Below are 24,174 nucleotides of genomic sequence, written 5' to 3'. Positions count from 1 at the left end.
GTGTAATACACCTATTATTACACAGATATATTACGCGACATGAAAATTAATGCATCGTAAAATAAGCGAATAAATAAAAGATGTGACAAAATATAAGAGCATTAGGAAGGAGAGAGAGAGAGAGAGAGAGAGAGAAAAGAAGAGAAAGATGTCAAAGTTTTATCGAGCTTGATTACTGTGATTAACAAGTAGTGCGCGCGCTTTAATCTGACGGAAAGGATTGCGCGTACAGATCGTTATGCGCACGTATACGTTACGCGAATTCTTTAAGCAGTCTATCAAAGACTGCCGACCAGCTAAGACGCGTGTAGAATTTTGAAAAAAAAAAGAAAGTTGAGCAGTGGATAATATCGTGCGAGTATAAGAAACGATCGCTTTTTGTGCCGAAACAAGTCAAAATGGAACACGCAAAGGTTCGCGCAAATAATATGCAAATATTATGCAAATAGATAAATTAAAAAAAAAAAAAAATATATATATATATATATATATATAAAACTTTGCGTATACTATTATTTATTATAAAAAATTATGGGTTAATTAATTTTACTATGTCGATCATTTATGTGTAAAGGTGTGAAAAATGTACGAATTAAAAGAAAATTGTTAGGAGAAAAGATTAGTAAATTTTTAGAAAGAAAGATATCTTTATCTTTATCTTTATTGTAATATTGACGGCAAAGGTAAATATGTAAAATGAAATATATAAATTTACTGGAAAGTTTTAAATTTTTTAACAAATATCATTTGTATATGTATATATATATATATTTTTTCTTCGCATACATGTATACTCTATATATCTTTGATTTTAATTATATGATATATCAAAATAGAAAACAGATAATAATGTAATAATATATAATAATAATTTAATTTACAAAATTAGAAATATATAAGCTTTTTATAACGCGCGCATTAAAAACAATGTTACCTCAAAACTGCAAATTGAAAATTTCTTACAAATGGAGAGATAATTTTCAATATACTTGGTATTTATTCATATAATATAATCTTTATCTGTACATAATATCTTACTTGCACGGATAAACACAAATGTTTGCGGAGAGATATACGTTCGTTATTTAAGCACTTACGTGTTCTCATTTTACTCTCGTATCATTAAATAGTCATTTAATTATCACCAGTTCAACTGCCAGCTTAAATCTCGAAAATACTTGTGGTTAAACAATTTGTCAGAAATTAATTCATGAATGTACTTATCTCTTTACGATATGATAATACCTATTGCTTACATAATATTACACATTTTGTAAGACACTATAATAAAACATTAAATCGAATAATTTATGACAATGTTACTGCAGTTTCATTATTATCTATCTTGTTATCGTAAAAATTAATCAATATTTTACGATAAAATAAATACGATGAGATCACGTCTATTAGTAAAAGAGCATTACGCGATTTATTTGTTAATAATAGGCGCATCCTACAAATTGTAATGTGTAACGATATCAAAGTCAAAAATTTTTTATTTTTTTTTTAAATTAAATTGTCATTAATTAGTAAACATAGAGAAATATGTCATCAGTTAATTGATTTATACATGATTATACATTTTTGTTTACTTTATGCAAAAAGGACGCAGTAGCGTTGAGACATCAAAATTATATAAATCTTCTCCTCTTTTATGTTCAAAATTGTCCGATTGCCAATATGATATCGCGGAACAAATCTAATAAGAATTTGCGATTTTATTCTAATGTGAAATGTATATATATATATATATAAATAATTGTGTGATACAAATGTTTGACTATCCAGATAGTCAACCACATATTTTTGCGATGTCATATCACATCATATCAATAACATTCTCATATAATTTTTTGAGAGCAATCTGATTACACACAATATTACGATCAAGGAGCGTAAATAATTTATATCTTTTATGGCTGCGCAGTGTCAGTGTTATCTGTATTATGGAAAAAAGTTATCGGATAATAAAGAATTAATTTTTTAGAGTTACGTTATTGATACGGGCCGAACAATATTCCAGCCATCCGTCTTATCAGCTGACGAAAACGAAATTAAAAATAGAGTAAATTTAATAGACACATTATATACTGTATATCTATAAATTGAAATATTTTACTTCTCTTTTTGCGAAATTTTTCGAAATTCTCTATTTATTGATTTCCATGTTGATTAAGGAGGAAGATGCGATGGAGGGAAACAAGGAGAGAGCTCAATGGAAGAACGGAGTGGAATTTCTCATGTCCTGCGTGGCGTTCTCTGTCGGTCTTGGGAACATCTGGCGATTTCCATATACAGCTTATAAGAATGGCGGCGGTGCTTTTCTCATCCCTTATATAGTGGTACTCTTCGTAATCGGTAAACCTTTTTACTACATGGAGATGATTCTTGGACAATTCACTAGCAGCTCCTGCATTCAAATCTGGTCCGTGTCGCCCTTATTCCAAGGTACTTAACTTTTTTTTCTCTCGTAAAAATCAAAATCTATAATTAATCCTGGAAAAAAGTGCCAAATAGAAATTAATCTTGTAAATGTAAATATACGAATATCTAGATAATTGGATGCCTAAATCAAGTACAAAAAAAACTGGAATATTTAGATATCTATGCATGCTATGCAGATACATACATAGATATATGTAATATATCTATGTATAGAATATATATACAATTGTTTTAACTATAGTACTTGGATTTATAATTTATATAAACTTACCGTAGAACGGTAAATTTCAATATTTATTAACTTAGGTATCGGCTATGGCGTAGCAATATCAGTATTCTCCGTGATTACTTATTATTGCGGCCTTATGGCTTTGACGCTCTATTATATGGTGGCCAGTTGTCAGTTAGTACTTCCGTGGGCCTATTGTTGGGAAGAATGGGATGACGCGTGCTTCGATAGCTCGTCGACCGGGCAAGCGAAAAATGGAAGTACAAGTTCCGCCGATCTGTATTTTAGGTATATTAATCTTTATACAATGCGCAATTACACAACGTTATTCATTACATCTAATATTTTTATATCTGACGGGTATTGTCGCACATTTGTTCGTATTACGTACACACATTAATATATATCGTTAATTGTCAGAAGCATTCGCGTAACTGCATCGGGTTATTCTTGAAAACTTATCGCCCGACAAGATTCAGGATCAGAATTTCCTCGTATCTCTTACAATTATATAGAGCAATGTGATAATAATGTACATATTATACAATACAATATAATACATTAAATTGTATCATGGACATTATCTCTCATCTATCGTATCTTTGTTTATACAATATTTTCCTCATCTTTGATCTCTATCGTTATCTTAATTTCAGACTATCATTTTTTTTTTTTTTTTTTTTACTTTTTGGTCTTACTATTTTATTGTTCTTAGCAAATATTTATTATATTTTTTAGGAGAAACTTAATCTTCGAAGCAGAATAAACATTTCTAGCCGTCTTTATATATATATATATATATATATATATATATGTTTAGAAAATTCGTCCTTAATGAAACGGGAATGGAGAATGGGCTCGGGCTACCTTCGTGGAAGCTGGTCTTGGCGTTGTTGGTCAGTTGGATATTCATCTATGTCGTGATCTGCAAGGGTGTGAGAAGCACCGGTAAAGCGGCTTACTTTCTGGCCCTTTTTCCGTATATCGTTATGATTAGCCTTTTGGTTAGAGCGGTGACACTGGACGGAGCAATAAACGGCATCATCTTTTTTTTCGAGCCCAAGTGGCACAAGATTCTCGATCCGGTGGTTTGGTACGCCGCCATCACTCAATCATTCTTCTCCCTCGGCGTGTGCTTTGGCGCGGTGACCATGTACTCCTCGTATAATAATTTCGAACACAACGCGTCCAGGTGCGTGTTATTTTTAGAAATCTGAACTATAGTTTTCAATTTTCAACAATCTATAGCTTAATGTTAATTAACAAGTTTATTAGAGAATTGATGGAGGATCTCTTGCAGAGATTGTACGATTGTGACGACTCTGGATTTTTTTACCAGCTTGATGGCAGGCGCGACAATCTTTGGAATTTTGGGTAATCTTGCTCATGAGATCGGTAGCGATGACATTGGCAGCGTCGTCCGCGCTGGAACAGGTTTGGCTTTCGTATCCTATCCGGAAGCTCTGGCAAAGTTTACAGTGGTACCACAGCTTTTCGCCGTACTCTTCTTTTTAATGCTCTTTGTTTTGGGTATAGGCACTACCGTTGCCTTCTGTAATGTTATCGTCAGTATTATTAAGGATCAATTTCCGCAGCTTAAGCAATGGAAGATTGCAGCTGGCGTCGCGATCTTTGGTTTCTTAATCGGCATTGTCTATTGCACGCCCGTAAGTTTTAAAAGACAATTTCTTTTGCTTTTAGAATAAAAGGGAGAATCTCTATCAAATTCTCTTCAATCGTCAGAAAAAAAGAAATAATGAAATTATGTATCAAATTATTGATAAGAGAGGGTTTATATAGAGGGTTGAATAATAATTTACAATACTTAATAATAATAATGTTTATTGAATCAAACTTTAAACTTTTGTCGAAATCATTTCAGGGTGGTCAGTACATTCTTAATCTGGTAGATTATTTCGGCGGCACTTTCATTATCGTATTTTTAGCTTCCTTCGAAGTAATTGCCATTTCCTGGGTATACGGTAATAATCTCTATTGTATATAATACATTTTTTACTCTTTTTTGTGAAGCTGCTTTATATATAAAATTATTGAAAACGAGTGACTCGATTCGCCAGGCGTCGACAATTTTATGGATGACATCGAATTTATGATAGGAAGACGGCCATCCTTTTATTGGAGATTCTGTTGGTGTTATCTGACCCCCCTATCTCTATTCACCATTTTGATTTATTTTCTGATTAATATAACGCCGCTCACGTACAACGATGAATATTATCCAACATCCGCATACGGTATACCTCTGCGCTATTTGTATATATTCTTTTAAAATTGCAATAAAATTAAAAAATTATAATTAATATATATATATATATATATATATATATATATATATATATATATACATATTAATATCTTTATTTATATTAGAGTTAATGTAAATTAAAAATAGATATAAATACAATATTGTAGAGTATGTGTAAAAATTTGATAAAATAAAAATTAATTATATATTGTAGTTACTCACAAAAGTTAAATTTTTTGCATATACATATATACATACCTATGTTAGATAGAAATTGGGAGACGAGATGTTTCTCTCTCTCTCTCTCGTAAGATAATATCATATTAATATTAAAAAAAATACTTATTCGCTTTTTACAGTTGCGGGTTGGACTCTTTTGGCTTTAGGACTCCTCCCGTTTCCTTTGGGAATGATTCTTGTTGGAATTCGAAATAAAGATAAGACATGGCTAAATGTAATTCACATTTTTATATATTCGCATTTTACTTAAATATTGTTTCAACATAAATTTTGGGGATGTGTCGTAAATCTAAAATGTGATTAATCTTCAATTTCAGATGATTAAGCCGAATGCCAATTGGGGCCCGAAAGACCAGAAAAAATACAACAAATGGAGAGATTTCAAACAATCGAAAATGATATCGCGAACGTGCGCGAAGAAATCAAAAGTTATAGCAACCCTATTTGGCAATTATTGACAATTACAATTATAATCAAACAGTATTAAAATCATTCTATTTTGTATTTATTAATCACAGTGACCGTATAGTAATGTCGAGTAAAATGGTTTCGAAACTACAATATATCGTAGATCTTATTGCAAAATGGCAGGTTACACATAGTGCATGTAACATTATATGTATATGTATACAAACGGAAATGAATTTATACGAAGGCGCGCGTTAACGAAGCCAATTACGTATGTATATTGGCTCTCTAACTACAGTATTGCTAAACACAACTGTATGGGGGAATTATCTAATATATTATATTAAATATATATATTGTATAACCTTATGTATATTGCGTGACCTTATGAAATCTATATAAAATTATCATCTGGCAATCTTGTCGCGACGTAATATAAATAAATATAAAATAGAATAATTTCTCTCCATGTGCATAGTCGAGGAATTAAATAAATCTCTCTCAATCCTGCCATGGGGACCCTGTCACGGCAGAAACGACTGTACAAATTCGTATAGTATGTATAAAATTGTACGTTCTACTTTGGTTCCATGTTTAAAAGAATGTAAAGTATCTGTTTCCAGATTGGCTGAATTCGCTTCTCCCGAGCTTTCGCTCTCTCCTCCTTGAAGATTCTCCAATCTTTGCACTGCTGCACTTCTCGTGGACCCCATCCGTTCGCAGGTACGAAACTTCTCTTCAACATCTTAAACAATGCAACTTGTTATGCAATGCAATTATAACACCATTTATCATTAAAATTAGAATAAATTATTTAATGCGATGGCTTATCTGACTAAAATGTAGATTATTTTGGATTACAAAGTTGTAAATTATAAATTTTCTTCTTTCGCATAAATCGATTTACCTGCGCGAGCGGCAATTTTCGATTCTTCAGCATCGCGATCAGCATCCATAGCGGTATCTGAAGAACACCTATGCAAAGTATCATCCATCCGGCGGCATGTGCAGATTCCGGCAATAATCTTCCACCGTAAGTTAAAGGCGACAAAGTAACTATTGTATAAATAAAGATCGCTATTAAAATCAATGGCGTAACTATAAACCAACATATCCTCCAGTAGACGCTCGGTTGTCGATCCAGCATAAATTCCAAATCCTCCAAAAAGTTTTCAAATCCTGCCAAAAGATAAAAATAGTGTAATTTTATCGCTATCGTTCCGTAAATATTTTTGAATAAATTATGATATTTTCATATTAAAACGCGCGATTAAATCACGGAATAATAAAGATTAAATGATGATAATTAAAAAATAGAAGGAGTTGAAAAAATGTGATTATTGAAAATAAAAAATTTCTTACCATATATCCATATCACTCCGGTCATCTCAAACGATGCCAAGATGAAAACGACGAATGAAGTACCGTAATAATCTACTAAAGTTAGGATAAACTGACCACCCTAAAAAATTTACGTATCAATTAATTAATTGATTGATTAATTAATTTTTAACACGAGAGAACGTTTAAAACTAATTCTCTTTTATTGATTAGTATAATTTTATACCGACTGGTGTTACATAAACTGTGCCAATTAAGAATCCTAGGAAACAGGTCGGAACAACAATCTGCCAAGTCTTCAGCTTTGGAAATTGTTCGTTTATTACTGTAATGATTCCCGTCATCATTCCCACAGCACTACCGATACCAAGGACAAACATCATTACGAAAAACAGTACGGCAAATAGCTGCAACAAAATTCATTATTTTATTTTTCAGAGAAAAACGTTTAGAGGATATTCTTACTCGGTGGTGGACGTGATAAAAATAAATCTGTGGTATTTTACTTTTAAAAAAACACTTTGCGCGTGGCTGTGTGTGTGTGTGTGTGTGTGTGTGTGGGGTGCACTTTATATATAATATTACAGTAACAAACATTACTTAATAAATAACAATACCTGCGGCAGTAAACTAAACTTTGCTATCGCGTCTGGATAAGATATAAATGCTAGACCAGCTCCACCTTTGACTACTTTGGATATATCTTCTATTCCTAGCTCGTACGCCAGATTGCCGAGAATCCCGAATATCGTGCAACCAGCCAAGAAACTCGTAATTGTATCCAGCGAGGTAATTATTATCACGTCTCTAAGTTCGTACATTACACAATTAATATAAGCTAATGGAGAGAAGAGAAGAAGATACTACTAGCGAAATGAAAAAGAAATTATTATTATTATTTATATTATGTCGAAAAGTTTTGTGCAATTTTTTAAAAACCTTTTTGTTCGTTTAAAATGTGATTTGGTTAATAACTGCATCTACCTTCTCACCTGTAGATATCGTGCTTGAAACCGTTGTGCGAAGAGTATGTAATGATGCTGCCGAAGCACACGGAAAGCGAGAAGAAACACTGCGTTACCGCGGCGTACCAGACGGTCGGTTCCAAGAGTTTTGACCATTTCGGGGTAATAAAGTAGAGGATCCCGTTTATCGCGCCATCCAATGTAACCGCGCGAATCAACAGTGAGATTAGCACGATGTACGGAAAAATGGCAAGAAAATAGGAAAATCTCCCGGAGCTTTTTACACCTTGAAAGAGTATCATGCAAACCGTCGCCCAGCTGGCAAGAAGGCAGAGCGTCAATTTCCAATCCGGCCATCCGATTCCATCGTCGATATTTTCTTTTTCGTGCAAAACCACTCGTCTGCAAATCATTTTATCTTAATTTATATCGAGAATATATTATAAGCTTCTTTCTCGACAAATATACCGAAGAGAAAGATTGCTCTGTTTATTTTATAAATATTATACTTTGTTTCTAACATTACGTATGTGTATATATATATATATGTATATGTATTTTATATATATATATATATATATATATATATATATATATACATACATACATACATACATACATACATATATAGTACTGATATACAGAGCCGCGTTTTAATTTGTATGGAAAGATTCTCTCAAAATAAAGTCTAAAGTTAGATAAAAATCTTTTCTAATCTTTTTACACATTTTCTCGCTCGTTAAAGATATTATAAAAAAGCAGAATTTATTACAATAATATTTATTATCGTTTATATAACCCTGTCAAGGTATAGTGTTAGAAAATTATTAATTTATTTAACAACAACATTTTTCTTAAGTAGAGTCAGTATGGCTTCTCGTAAACCTATCGTTAAAATTAAGATTGCGATTTGTAAAACATGTTATAGACCTATATCCTATCCGAGACTTAAAATAAAAGAACACTTACGAAAAGTATAATTCGGCCGAGCTTTGAAGCTTACTGCTGCCGTTTAAGAGATTATCGAGGATATCGACGCTTCCTTCCGCTATGATACTGTGATTTCTCTTTGTACTTGAGTCGACGCATGTATCGCCCCATTCCTTTAGACAAGTAGCCCAAGGTAACTCGGCGGAAAAAGAAGCGATCAGATAATAAAATGTCAACGCCATCAGCGAGCTGTAGTAGGTCGCTAACGCGACAGTCGAGCAGAACTGCGCCCATCCGACTCCTATTGATGTAAGAAGCGTCTGTTTTTAAACGGGAACCCCGTGCGCATTGAAGTCACCGTGCGTCGTGTCGACTTGCGAAGTAATCGCCAACACGTAACGAATCGTTCGATCGAAAGAAATTGACGAAATCTTTACTTGTACGAGCTTACAGAGTACATTTATTTTCGCGCAATAAAGGAATTTTTATATATTGAGAATTATTAATGATGTATAATGTGTAATATAATTTATAGAAACTTTTTATCTCTCTTTCTCTGTGACGCACAGTGTCGGGGATTTTCAAGATTTAATTTCGCGCGATAAATTCTCGATGACATCGTTTAATTTACTTGGCGGTTTGTCGCGACATACACAAATCAGATTGAAAAATTACCAATGAAACCCGGCGACATACTCCAGACTTTGACGGACGAATTGCCGGAGAACTGTCCGATAATCATCTCCAGGAAATAGAATGGTTTTCCCACCAGAAAGAGCAAAATCACGTACGGTATGAGAAAGGCACCGCCGCCGTTCTCGTAAGCCGTGAACGGGAATCGCCAGATATTGCCAAAACCGACCGACACGGCGATACACGACATGAGAAATTCCACGCTGTTGTTCCATGTCGCGCGTTCCTTTTCCGTGTCGATGGCCTGCACATCCAGGATGCTCGTCGAGCCCCCGGGATAATACGTTCTCCTGCCATTTTTGACGATACGAGGCTCGTCTATTTCGAAAGCGACGTTATCGAGACCATGTTGCTTCTCGTCCTTCTACAATTTTATGCAAACAAGTTTTTTCGTTTAAAAAACTTGACACACGCATAAATTTATGTATTCTTTTATACAAATGCACACACTCAAGCGGGACGCGATCAATGTGAGACGAGAATAATAATGCTAATAATTTCTAACAAGTATGATAAAGATATTGGTCAATACCGTTGAGTTTGTGCAATAAGAATAAAATATGTCAAAAGTTTTTCTTTTCTTCGGAATCGACCAATCCCCGGCAAGACAAATATATATGTACATAATAATCATCGTACAAATATATGCAAGATCAACGATAAAAATCTATTTCAAATTCCTATTGTATACGATATAATAATGCAATTTGCGAGATATTTGTGGAAAAAAAAGGATAACAAAGATATGAAGCAACGACTTTATTACCGCGAATACTCTTGAGCGAAAATCCTTCGCGGATTACTCGGCAAACATCCAAGTTATTATGTCTTGAAATTATACATATATCGCAACACTTGTCGTTGTTAGCGATACAAAGCGGTTAGTTATATTTTATCTCGTTTTGAGATCGTTATTAAATTACACAGGTGTATCACATTCTTTTTTTAATTTCAACTCAACTCGATGCTACTCGATCTGCGCTCGACTATAATACATATATTTGTTTAGCATAACTTTCGCTTACTATTCGAGCCGCAAAACACACATGACGATTAAAAAAAGAAAAAAAAAAGGGGGGAAAAGGAAGAAACGTTCTCGATGCGGCAGAGAGAGAGAGATGCAGGATAAAAGAAATTAGCCAGACGCTGACTCTCACATTCAACCTCGCACCAGTGATCAAAATAATCCGTCACACACAATCTAGACAATACGCGTCCCTAAAAAAAGTCTAAAAACGATTTAAAGACATATTTAAGATGTCTTTTGGTCTTTTTATCCCCTGCAGATCATATCATATTCTAACGGCGACTATTATTAAATATCTCATTTATACCTCTTATATTCTTTGCTCAACATTTGACGTTTTAATTTTTAATCGATTCTACACGACATTCGTTTCGACGTTTCGATCGATCAATCATTCACTTACTGTTTCGTACATAGCGGTCACGTTGAGAGAGGCGCGAGAATCGGAAACAGCCTTCGCCGCGACTCGACCAGAAACTGGGACGCGATCAAGACACCAAGTTCCGAATAGATATCTCGAACGTCGATGTTACTAACGAGAACTGGGGATGCTACTTCATCGAATCAGACGCCGAGATGAGTTCTCACCCACACGAATGTCCCGACAAAAGCGGTAATAAAATAATAATAATCATCGCGCGTCGCTATATACTATCCACTATTTCACTATGTATCGCCACGACGGTAAATGATAGAATGCTGTGCGTCGCGAGCAGAATGCGACGAGCACAGTCGCGAGCGCTAGCGCTTCTAGCTTTAGAGATTGCCAAGGTGGAAAAGGCAGTGAGTGAATCACACGACGCCACGTGAGAAGATAATTGCACAAGTTCTGAGTTCTGAGTCGCACGGTAGCTACAACAAGTATAAGGTGAAGTTGAAGATTGAACAAGTTCTTCAACTTTCGATAAAAAGAAGCGAAAAAGGTTTATCCACTCTTTTTCAAGAGCGATGTGGAAGGCGAGGAAAACTTTTTTAACAATATACATAGGTATAATCATAAATGGGATATATATATATATATATATATATATAGGTAGATATATAGGTAGATAAAGTGGTGAAAATGAGGATTCCCGGTTGATCAGCCGACTCGGGAAATAAGTTACACGCAAAGCAACTCGGAGAAGAGATCTGAGAATTTGCTATTAAAAATGCCTATATATTACAAGGACGGGTATATTCTTTTGTATTTTCTACATTCCCAATATAATCCCGTTTGTTATAGTTGCGTCATATTTGCTACGTCACGCTCCACGACAACATGACACACGGAATTTCCTTTCGAACAAGGGAAACGGGGACCGGTAAGTTAGGGAAGGGGGAAAATCTAAAGATATAAACGCGATAATATTGTAATTGGATACATACTTGGATGATGAAAATATTTTTCGGGATTTAAAATTTGAATGTTTTTTAATGTGTGTGATAATAGAAAAAATCATATATATAAATTTTATTCATTATCGATAAAGTCGTATTATATCGTGTCATTTTTCTGCAATCCTTTATTCGGCGCAACTTTTCGATATCGTCACTTTTACAAAAGTCAATCGGGTTAAAAATAATACTCAAAATTATAAGTTTATTTTAAGAAATGACAACTTGTCATACTTACTTGTTAGTGTGTCTTATTAAAATATCTCGATGCATTGTTTTCGGTGTAACATAATTGTCAAGCAACGCAGCTATACCATAGACATACCATGTTCCGCGATGTAGTTTAGGAAAATAGGAAAACCAGTTGCGCATACCAAGGACGACTGGATCATTTATATGAAACATTAGAGAATACTTATTATCGACATTACGCACAAGTACAATAATACCATATCATGACACATCGTTACGACATGTCATAAGTTTTGTAAAGCTAAATTTCACTGATTACGAAACGGTGAATATAACATTTCTGTCATTCTACATTATTACATTATCGATGTCTTTATTGTTAAAAACATTAAAGCATCATTAAAACATCATTAAAGCTATTGTCTCTTAATCAAAAGTCACACGGAACAAACTTCAAAGTAAATCGTCGTGATTCGCATTCCAGTTATTATTTCTCTCTTCCGTGTCGCGGTTTGTAAGTGATCTCGGATTTCCAGCTATTTCCTTCAATTCTCGAGATTACAATATTTCGAAGATTGAAAAGCTTACTTCATGGTCTAAAAATAAATCATAAATACTTGAACGGGGATATAACTCGTACGATAAATGTTGATTACTTTTTGAAAAGAAAGATACGTATCTTATGCAATTTTGCAATGGCAATTTACGTTGGTAATTGCAAAACAACATATTGTACAATTATTATCACTACAGTAATATACATTATATTCTAGTTTCTTCCTAAACAAGTGAAAGTAAAAGTGCATATAAAAAAGAGACAATATTATTATAAAAAAGCATGAAATTTATAAATAATGTTTATGGATTTCTATAAAGAGATATATATATATATATATATATAATAAAGATACACGCGCGCGCGCGTATGTGTGAGGATCGAAAATATTTCAAAAAATAATTAGAATTTTATAATTTTATTTAATTTTAATAGCTCACCTTAAACTAAATAAACAGAATATAAGATTTTATTGTATTTTAATAGTTTGAGATTGATAAAGAAATATAAAAAGATTACAAGGAGTGATGGCACTCCAGCAAAGTTGTCAAAAGATCATCTTTTCTCAGCTTATTGTTAAATTCAAGGAGTTGGCCAATCGTCAAATTTATCTCGTATCATCTATTATATTTGGACAACTAGCAATAGAAGATTTAACTAATTGTAAGAATAATTTGAACAAAATACATACACCATACGACTAAACGATGGCAAACATTTAAAAGGCAGCAGGTAGAAAGACGATGAACGAAATTGATGCGTAATAATCAACAAAAGTTATATCATGTGTATTGACCAGTGTTCTGCGAACACTCATTCTTAATTAAGATAACGCTGTACAAAAAGAAATCATAAATTGCTTTCAATTAGTCTACCGAATAAAAACTCGTTAAAATAAGTACTAGCCGCTGCATGCCAGTACCTGGCCTTCGGGAATTGCTCGTGAACGATGGCGATTATAGCGAAGGCAAGGCCGATCGATAGACGAGACGAACGAACGAAATTCGAATACCGTTTCGAATCACTGCGCCAAAATCATCGATTTTCAATTCATAGCTGAGATTGTCTAAATGGCAAAGACCGTACAACCAGCCAATAGATTGGTGAAAGTATTCAGAGTCGTCACGATCGCCGCGTTCCTGATGATAGATGCAGAATCTGTTGTGTAACGTTGATCGGTTGAAAAGTTGTCGCGAGCGCGGACGTTCTTATTCTTATATTTTTAATTAATTGATACATTTTAATCACAATCTTTTTTAATTGCGTTCAAAACCGATATTATAAAAGGTTCATAACGGTTTATGATTTTTTTGATAAATGTGTTATGCTTGATAATAATTTATTTAAAAATTCAAAGTTTTTATATACAAATTTTTATATCTTTTTAAATATAAAAATTATATAATTTTTATATTTTTATATACTCGTACGTTATTTTTATTTAATTTTTTTCACCACGCATTAAAAATACATATGTATTACTATCAATTTTGATAAGTTCAAAAAAAATCCATATTCGGTAGTAATCTTTTAATAAAAACGTTTCACATTTTATCTAATCAAAACTCTTCCATTCAGGAATTCAAAGATTCAAATCCAGTTAGTGCAAAACTTACTTCATTGTTAGTGGAGAATCCAATTGGGCTTAGATGATACTCAAAACTTGAAGCCTACGTATTGTTAGCTGAGAAGCTGACAATGAGACCAAGACTTAAATCTTTCTTAGCGAAGACTCGAATCTTATGTAGCCGAGATTTAAACCCTACTTAGCGGAGACTCGAATCATATTTAGCGGAGATTCAAACCAAGATTGCGTCGTACATTTCGAAATTATATCATGCGCGAATTTCAAATGTTCCGCATAGTGCTCAGTAGTACATACACATATAACGTGCATTTCTATATATATATATATATATATATATTGTAATTGTATGCTCTGTAAACCATTTAAGTTACAACTTTTATAGAGATTTAACACTAAATGTTTATCAATTGACGAATATTGCATAGAAGGTATTTCATAGCCTCTATTTCATGCACATATGCGTATATATATATATTTATATTTCTTTCCCATCTATTGTAATTTTTCTATTTGCAGACAAAATGGGCGATTCTTTTCCGAAAACAAAACTGATAGACCCTGAAGACGAACAAGTAACTGCGAAATTAATGCAATTTTTGGAAACATATATTCAAAGAAGAGATCTATTACAAAAAGACGTGCATAAAAAACGTACAAATAATTCCATGTATTCCTTTTAAAGTGATATTATATGCAATGTTCGCTACTATATATTTTGAAGTTAATACAAAAAGGAATCATCTTTTCAGAGAACAATTTTAGAAACATATTAATGGAATTGGAACGTGAAAATATATCGTTAAAATATTCTAATAATAAACAAAAAAAGATGGTACAATTATATTGACAATATATATAACGTGGAGAAATAATAATACATTATGCTATTAATTTGTTTATTGTAACAATATGCATCTTTTTAATATATATTAATATTGTGTGTGCGTGTGTGTTGTCACAAATATTTCAGATCTCTGTGTTACAAAATCGTATTTGTAAATTACAAAACCAAATTGATAGTTTGCTGTATAAATTGAATAGCGCTTGTGACATTATGAGGAGTATGCGACAAAAAGTAAACATCTTTTTGCAACATAATCTTGTACTCGGTTATCTTTGCGCATTAATAAAATTTCTGTATGTACAGTTGAGAGATGGAGACAGACAGCTCAAACAACACACCATAGACAAACAAAGAATACTACAGAGATGCAATGCAAAGATACAGAGAGAAACTGACAGAATAATCGATGAATCGGATATGAAACTGCATGAACAGCATAAACGATTAATGGTATATTTTAATTTACAAAAATATACATTTATAATGTGTTATTATTCTTTCAAGACAATTCAGTTATTTCTCCTAAAATTTTGGGCCATTAAAATATTTTTAGAGTCACATCAGAAAGAAGGATGACAAATTAAAATTGGTGAAACAAATATTGACGTCTCCTGATGAAAATATGTCAGATGCTAATGCCGTATCAACGGCACCGACAGCTTCGAATACGACAACGAAGATTGCAGAGGAATCAATCCCGATAGTGTCCAAGGAAGAACCTGTCATGCTAATATCCATTGATTCTCAAGTTGCCAAAAGCCATCGCAGCCAGCAGACATTGCCTTTTCGTACAAGAATCAATCTCAATGATATTCAGGGAAAAATCGCGAAAGAACCAATCCCGATGACGTCCAAGGAAGAACCTTCGAGTTCGCAAACTGAGATCGCGGAATCCGAATCAATCCGACCTACGCGCACTGATTCTCCTCTCTCTTCATATTCCGCCACAATTGCGTTGGCTGAAATTAAAACTATTAACAAATTCAAATCAGATATAAAAATAAAGGTAGTATATCTAAGTAGAATCCACCTAAAGAGACTGAGTAAAAGAATAATTTATATTCTTTGATAATGCTACATTTCTTTTAATTTACATTGTGCCAAATAATAGATTAAAACTGACCTCAACACGCATACACTAATGCATTTCACCATTCATCAGATTCCAGTAGTGAATCCGAGATATCGACGATCGCAAAACGATAAATGGATAAATCATCGTTCCATTGGAATGGTTCCGACTGGCACAATCTTCCAGCCACAAATACATTTTCATAAACGAATCCGGAAGTTGACAAATCCAAACAAGTTTGCAGTCAAATCTGCCAAGTACTGCCTTTATGCGCAAGAACAAGATACAGATGGCGAACTCGAAACCAAATTATATAAGGTATAAACTTTGCTACACCATTTTTTTTAAAGACACAGTATACATTGTATCCTTGTATATTGTAGGCTGATATATTGCCAACGTGTGGAGGAGGAGCACAGATTGTATTTAACGATATAGAATGTTTAAAACAGATATCTCCAACTGCAGCAAAACAACGTAATGGACAGAAAACCTGGAAAACAGTTTAGCATCTATATAAATCTTGCGTACATTGTCCGAAGCTTCTCTATGTATTACAACTTAAATTGTAAAACAGTCGCAGAGTCGATGATACTGTTAATTGTCTGTTTCTCATAATTTATTTAAAAGATATACTTGAGAGAGTATCTTTTTCGTTTTTTGTTTTTCACACATACATACACATACATACATACTCTGATTGATACTTTGGAATTTATGCAACTGACGTTATTCCGAAGATAGAAAGCGAAATATTTCACATATTAGAAATAATAATTTATTTTGTTTTACTTTCAAGCCATAGAATAATATTTGACGCTTTTGTTTCAAATTACTCTTACAACATTAATATAGGATGGAAGATGAACTGTACACGTCGAAATGATAAACAAAACAAAACAAAACAAAAGAAAAACTTACACATGTAACGAAGAATCGGTTCTCTTTATAGTTAAACTAGCTGCGCAGACATTTTGCATACCGATAAAATTCAATTTATTTGAACGCGAATGGAAATTTGTCATTGTATCTAAAGAAACATACTAATAAATGGATGTAATTCTTTACTTAATTTCTTACACTAGAATGCAGTTGCATCTAGAAAAAACTTCACTTGTTAAAACAATTTTAACTGCATTACCTTGACAATATACAATTGACAATCATATAAAAGCCTATATTTTCCAAATCTAAACATATACTCCCTCCTCCTTTCATCTATCACACCCGCCAGTCTCAATGTATAATAACAAATATGTTATAAAATAAACACTATACCGATTATATATCAACAATATATAAATTATATCAAGTATCGTAGACAAATGTATTAATTACTAGAGAATTAATCGTGTGCGCGCATTAATATAATTGGATCTAACAAACTTTACACAAACACACGCACACATACACACTTATATATTATATAAAATTGATTATTTAAAAATATTGTCTTACCCAACAATAAGCATTATCTTTCATCACTTTTTTTCATAATACATAAAAAAAAAAAATCGCTCAATAGTTTTTTCAATTCTTAATATTTCTTGTTAAATTATAAATTTACAAATACGTAATAGAAAATGTAAAACTAAAAATTCATGTAAAATCTTTGATAAACGATATTATCGTAAAGATATAAGAGTATTTACGTGCTTGTGTATTTTTGAAACATTCGAATGTAATTCTAAATATTTTTTTCTAAATATTGTTTGCGAAATATAAGTTATGGTATTGGTAAATTATCGGTTCCAATATCGGAACCGATAATTGTCAAAGAGAGATATGTATCATGTACATAATACCGTTTATCGAATCGCTTTATTTCCTGTAGATATATTCTACAAAGTAACCAAAATGGCTATTTGACATCGATTCGCGATAATCGAAACGTATTTGACCAAACTATGTCTACAAAATGTAACATTTATTTATGATGATTGTAGATGCATACATGCACGACACGTATGTTGCATGCGCGTGGTGTGTGTCCACACATATAATACATTGCTCTCGGCATTACACGAACTATATATCTCTATTGATTACAACTTTAGCGAAACAGCAGACAGTCATAGCTTTGAGCTATTAAAATTACATCTTATTAGATAAAATAATTAGGCAAACCCGGGCAGTTCTATAATTGGCAAGCGCCATAGTGCTTGATCGAGATTTATTGCGACATTAACATCAAGCTAGATATTTTGTTATACGATTGGTTAATCAGTCGGCCAAAAAACAAATTGTTATTAAATTTTTACGAGATATGGCTACCAACAGAGAAATAAACATTGGTGCGACTTGAAACTTTTTAATCTATAGACAACACTGCTTGTCCCGATTTGTACATATTTCAATGCAATTAATTTCCATCGAATTCGATTCATTAAACAATTCAAAATCGTTGGATAATGTGTTTTTTGTTATTTTAATCACGTGCGACGCGCAAAAAGAACAGGGGACAGAGAAAAGAGGAGGCGTTGTTACTTGTTCGGCGATGCAAATTCCTTGCACGACTGCAATTAGGTATATGTATAATAATGCTGTGTACGATTAAACATTTTATATTTTAGAAAAAAATGTAGAGAGACTTCAAGCGAGAAACTTGAGAAATCGATCAAGACGATGACTGATAGAAAGACTGACTAAAGACACAGTAAGTATATAATCGATCGAGGTAATAAGAATCTCGTTGGTTGTAGAATAACAATAAACAATTCCGATAGAAGTATAGTGTATCCGCGAGACACACGCTTGCTTAAAGACGCTCGCAAATAAACTATTTGTTACGACGCGCTTCTGTTTGATCGCGTATGAACCGCAAGTGAAAGTACTGCTCGAGATGATAATCGATACCAAGTAAAATGAATGGGAACTGCGGAGACAATCAATCTATACGATTCTCTCGTTATGATAAACGCGATTTCACTCCGACATAGTACGCATAATATCATTATAATTTCTTTTTTCTTTTTTTTTCTTTCTTCTTCTTATCTCTCTCTCTCTCTCTCTCTCTCTCTCTCTCTCTCTCTCTCTCTTTTAATGGGTAATAATACCTTTTACTCTATGGCTTTACTCATGAACTCTATGAATCGTTTGCCATATTGTTCTGGATCACAGGTGGATATACCGTCAACATTAGCACCATATTTGACGGTTTTAGCCGCTTTCGCCGCTTGTTTACGTACACCGTAATGCGTGAGCACGTCTATTATGGCCAAGAAATAAATCTCCTTTGTGGGAGCACCTAAGAAAATAAACAAGAGATAAGCACTTTCATATCTGCATCCGAACAAAATATCCAATTGCTTATATTTGGAGGGAAAGAAAAAAAAAAACAAACAAAAAAAAACAAAAAGAGGAAGTACCTTCTTTACTAGGAATGGCATAAATATCTAATTCAGGTATTATCGCATCTTCGTACTGTAAACTGGTGTCGCGCATTAATGCGGCATGTGGTGACTCGGGAGGCGTTGCCATGCTAGTAATTGCATGGCCGACGCCGCTCCAACCCCACAAACGGCTGCAAATGAGTCATCGATGAGAAAAATGATGAGTTAGAAAATATATGCATATAGAGCTGCATCGTTGCAAAAAAATATGTGAAAGAAATATCTCATCTTACTCTCCCATTGGACCTCGAGATTCCAATCCGCTACCTGACTCGCTGTCATCTTCCTCTTCATGATTATCCTCATCATCCTCTCTTTCCGCACGTTCTCTCGATTCTTGTTCAGCGCGCGCGCAATCGTGCAAGCCAAGTAGCAAAGAGTAATCCATCAAGTGTAATCTCGTCAAGAACTATAGACAGATTATCTCAAATATACTCTTTGATGATAAATTTCTTTACATAGTCAGAGCAAAGTCTTATCTCGATAGTTTTGTTAAAATAGATCTTAAAATAACTATTAACATAACTTTATTATAAATTTTATATATATATATATATATATGTAAATTGTTACATAAAAATAATACTGTGCGCTTGTATAAATATTGTACTTACGTCTACATCGGCGGTTAACGTTTCTATAAGCTTAGCTTTGGCCTCTTCCCCAATGTAAATCTTCATGCCCTCCTTAACGAAATCATTATCCTTATAAGTAGGAAGATCCTTTTCCTTCTCCTTATCGGACGCTTCTCGATCCACTGTCGATCCTTTTAGGTCAAACTTTTTGTGCGTTGTCAAGTGATTCGAAAACACATTCCTTATAGCGACTACATAATGCTCGACGCCATCAACGGTCAATCGGTACATTCCCAGATATTGCGGCAATAATGTCTTTCCATGTCGCTCGACAATATACTACAATGCAATATATACACAGTGGTAGCTTTGAATTATTATTTATATATTTTCTGAATTATACTTACGGGATGATAATGTTTCAAGAACGAATGCATTCTCTCCACTTCCTCGCTCGTCAATGTTTTAATTATAAACAGCTTGTCGTAAGATTGATAAAACTTTGCACCACTTTTCCCCGATGAATCATCAAGTACTGGCTGCGATCTGGAAAAAAGAAACAAAAAAAGAGAAAAAAAAAAAGAAGAAATGGAACAAACTATCGAGCATATATGGGAAAATCAAACAGTGGTTCAACTTGAATGAGTTGCTGGCGCAGAACTATATAGGAACATGATTGGCAAATATAAAGAATAAATCATTACCAAAAGGAATATTAGATAATTGGAGAGATACTTTTTAGTAGCCGATGAATATAAATATCTATCGTGTAAAACAAATTGTTCAGCGATCATGATTATTTACATTAAAACGTGTGAATAAATATATTAATCATTAATTATAAATCATTAAAGTTAACACATTATTGTTTTCATTATTATATTATCTCTTTGATATTTTTATTACTATTATTATAATTCAATAGAATTACCATAATAGAGTCACTATTATTATCATTCATTTTCATCGCCGTCGACGTAAGGCGCTTTATTTATTTATTAATTATCTTTATTATCTTATTGATTGATCTTTTAATAACGACAATGATGCAATAGACATACTTTCTCACCATGCTTTAAATTGTACAAACTGTGAGCATTAAGGTGGCTTTCACTTATGTAAAGCGTTTCAGACCAAATGTTTAAATTAAGCAATCATTAAAATATCAATGAATTGTTACGCTCTTAGTTATGCTGATTTTCGAAAAAAGATCTTTAACTCTATGTTATGAAATGACGAATTTGCACAATCGTGTGGCAAAATCACGTTTTGCTAACCTCAGGCGTTTTGGTTTAAAACTGCAGCTACGCAGTGGTTTGTTTAAAATTGTATTGTGCGAGGAGGCAGAAGGAGGGTAAAGGGTAATCGTTGGAGTGGTAGCGGAGCGTTGAACCAATTGACGAATCCTTCTGCCTATTCCTTCGACCAAATCCGAATGCTGCTTTGCTCGCGAAGGATTAAACACCCGACATCTAACACATCAAAATTGTTACATTACAAAGCCATTGATAGCCTCTAGAGATTCGTCTCTATGCATTTACAATAAACGTGATATCACGAGCAATCGCGAGCAAAAGAAAATTCGCCTCCAACTTAAAAAATCGCGCGAAAATCGCTTTGCTATATGTATATATTGTACTTGTATTACGTATGAAACATTAGAGAAGATAATTAACATAAGAGTAGAATTACCTAGTCATTGATTCCTTGTAATCCAAATCATCTATTCCAAATCTCTCTCGCAAATTTCTAAAGACTAACGGACAGTATTCTTTAATTTTGAAGTGGGAGGGCATGTTTTCTCTGCAAAAAATAGTTTATGCATAAATTTATTATGAATATTTTCCTAATACTAGAGCTATATTACATCTTCACTTTAACACACACACACACAAACAATTCTAAAATTATTAGAAGTAGTTGCCAACTTGTTGACTTGGTACTAAGCCGCACATGCGCACGCGTATTATGTGTGTATGTATAAAAAAAGAATATTGCCTAAATATTCCCAATATTGTTTTAATACACACACGCGCGCGCACACATACATGTATATATTGTATATATACAATCGTGAGTATATTTCAAAACGTGTGCGCGCGCGCTCACGCACGCACACTTTCATAATTAGCAATATATCCAAAATATACACGAGAAAATAAATTTGTTCGATATCACATACAACATATAATAATATAGAAAAAAGAAACTTACTTGTTGAAAAGATGATTATCCACTTTCAATTTGCTGTAAGCTCTGAAATCATCTGGCAAGAGCATTACCGGAATGTTAACGTGACTAAGCTCGTTTATCTGCAATGCAGCAAATTTTTGTAAGCAAAAATTTATCTCACTTTTAAGAGGTTAAGCGTAATGAATTTAGTTTAAAAATCATGTTGAAATAAAACAGTCTACTGTTAAATAAAGACACGATAGAGAAATACAAATTAATAAGTTTAAAATAAATGTATCTTGCCAAATATCTATGTATTGTGTGTATATATATATATATATATATATATATATATATCTACGCGCAATTAAAGTTGTAAACTAGAAATTAAATTAAAAAAGCTAGACATATAATTATATAATTAAAATTTAGACGAATTACCGTAGGATCTATATATCTATCTCGCGAGTTATTCATTTTATTCAATTGATGACGTAATGAGATGTGCCGATGCGAGAATAAATGCAATAGATGTAGAAATGAAAAAATGACACATAACAACGACAATGATGCGTGACGATGCATATGCATGCAACATACGTACATGTATGTTGTCATTTGCATTAAATTGTTGTTGCGGACGCGCGTGAATGAAAACGCGACGGTAGAGCGGAGAGAAGAATGCGATCGCGCCCTTATCCACTTACCGTGTGATTAACACCCCACATAAACACACTGAGTAGCGGCTCGTTGGCGCGAAACAGCTTAACCTTCTGATGTTTCACCCGAAAATGTTTCTTCTTCAGCTTACTGAGACCGCTAGACATTTGCGGCGCGCTCGACATGCTTGTTTCTGTCTTACAATTAGATTGTCAGACGACGAGAATATATGTAACTCGCTCTCTCGCCTTTCGAGATGATTTCTCGCCCCGAATCCTAAACGTCAGCCTACCGTGCCTACCCCCGAACGCGCGAGAGATTCTCCTCTGTCCTCTGTCCGCGTTCTACTGTTTACATCATAAATATCACGTTTATATCGCGCGTACCGCGCAAGCATCCGAAATCTCTACCGATCTCCACCAGTCCTCTTTACCATTGAATAAATCACGTCCATGAAACGAACGGATCACGAATTTTCGCGGCGTCGCGTACCAACTTTTCGTCGATCACCGAGGAAATGACTGAAATCACGACGAATGAACCCAATATCCAACGTCGCGCGCACTTGTACGCGTTACGCGTTCACCATCGTTTGCATTACCCTTACCTTACCGTTACTCTTATTGCGCGCACTTTATCACCCTCCCTTCCGTCGCACGTCGCACTATCGTTGTAACATTTACAATCTCCATCAATGGCGTACCGCTACCGCGACAGACAACCACTGACTACGGATCACCAATTCACCAATCACCAATACGGACAACGGCTGCAAGATGCAAGCTGCAAGCTGCAAGCTGCAAGCTCCAAGCCGCGAGTTGCAACGGCTGATCGTCGGGCTCCTTTTAAAAATGGCGAAAGCGCCAAGGACACGGCATATATCATGTATCGTGAAGATTAGAGAGAGCATTAAACTCGCATCGACTCCCGTGCGGAGGCAATATTTTTCTAGGAAAATGTCACCGGTCGGTAAAGCAGAGCTCTCGTTGGATATCGCTTATCGCTCATCGCGTTCGATGTGCGAGGGCCATAAAGGATTACTACACACCTATTGTAGACCCGGCCTAAGCCTCATTTAGCATATTTTTTTTTTTTTTTTTTTTTTTAATTTGAAATTCACTTCATTTCGCGTTGCAAATGTATTGAATCGTTTGTCGTTTAAATAAACAGGTCAGAAATCTAATACAAAAATGAGCGCTCGG

General features: G+C 33.9%; 3 protein-coding genes and 1 pseudogene across 7 annotated transcripts; 2 read left to right on the top strand and 2 right to left on the bottom strand.

Moving 5' to 3' along the window:
* Positions 1–204: 204 nt before the first annotated feature.
* On the top strand, positions 205–7,426 carry LOC138939462 (sodium-dependent nutrient amino acid transporter 1). Its single transcript, XM_070307257.1, has 9 exons — positions 205–413; positions 2,178–2,448; positions 2,752–2,962; positions 3,495–3,866; positions 3,975–4,341; positions 4,557–4,656; positions 4,753–4,929; positions 5,300–5,394; positions 5,498–7,426. Exons 1-9 carry the CDS (start codon positions 399–401, stop codon positions 5,636–5,638), a joined length of 1,749 nt encoding a protein of 582 aa, XP_070163358.1. The 5' UTR covers positions 205–398; the 3' UTR covers positions 5,639–7,426.
* Positions 5,091–11,436, bottom strand: LOC138939461 (sodium-dependent nutrient amino acid transporter 1). The gene is made up of 9 exons (XM_070307256.1): positions 10,948–11,436; positions 9,500–9,881; positions 8,864–9,125; positions 7,922–8,296; positions 7,547–7,736; positions 7,160–7,336; positions 6,951–7,050; positions 6,496–6,767; positions 5,091–6,333 (listed from the first exon to the last, which is right to left on the bottom strand). The coding sequence occupies exons 1-9, from the start codon at positions 10,957–10,959 to the stop codon at positions 6,166–6,168; spliced, it is 1,938 nt and encodes a 645-aa protein (XP_070163357.1). The 5' UTR covers positions 10,960–11,436; the 3' UTR covers positions 5,091–6,165.
* On the top strand, positions 11,210–17,687 carry LOC138939465 (kinesin-like protein KIF23; annotated as a pseudogene).
* On the bottom strand, positions 15,145–23,852 carry Pip4k (phosphatidylinositol 5-phosphate 4-kinase). 5 transcript variants are annotated; one of them, XR_011447862.1, is made up of 10 exons: positions 23,020–23,851; positions 22,355–22,452; positions 21,833–21,943; positions 21,418–21,612; positions 20,548–20,686; positions 20,180–20,479; positions 19,799–19,974; positions 19,542–19,696; positions 16,225–19,420; positions 15,145–16,072 (listed from the first exon to the last, which is right to left on the bottom strand). XR_011447862.1 is itself a non-coding variant. In XM_070307260.1 (10 exons), exons 1-9 carry the CDS (start codon positions 23,155–23,157, stop codon positions 19,233–19,235), a joined length of 1,500 nt encoding a protein of 499 aa, XP_070163361.1. In that variant the 5' UTR covers positions 23,158–23,852; the 3' UTR covers positions 15,153–16,666; positions 19,230–19,232. The 5 variants fall into 5 exon arrangements, 3 of the variants coding, with proteins under 3 accessions (XP_070163359.1, XP_070163362.1, XP_070163361.1); XR_011447863.1 differs by having other exon boundaries at positions 15,145–16,060; XM_070307260.1 differs by having other exon boundaries at positions 15,153–16,666; positions 19,230–19,420; positions 23,020–23,852.
* Positions 23,853–24,174: the final 322 nt, after the last annotated feature.

This window comes from Polyergus mexicanus, unplaced genomic scaffold, assembly GCF_030449975.1.
Source record: "Polyergus mexicanus isolate NDT 795.1 unplaced genomic scaffold, iyPolMexi1.0 SCAF_14, whole genome shotgun sequence".
Taxonomy (NCBI): Eukaryota; Metazoa; Arthropoda; class Insecta; order Hymenoptera; family Formicidae; genus Polyergus; species Polyergus mexicanus.
The sequence above is the reverse complement of the archived record's forward strand: the minus strand, read 5'-3'. Positions and strand labels throughout refer to the sequence as shown.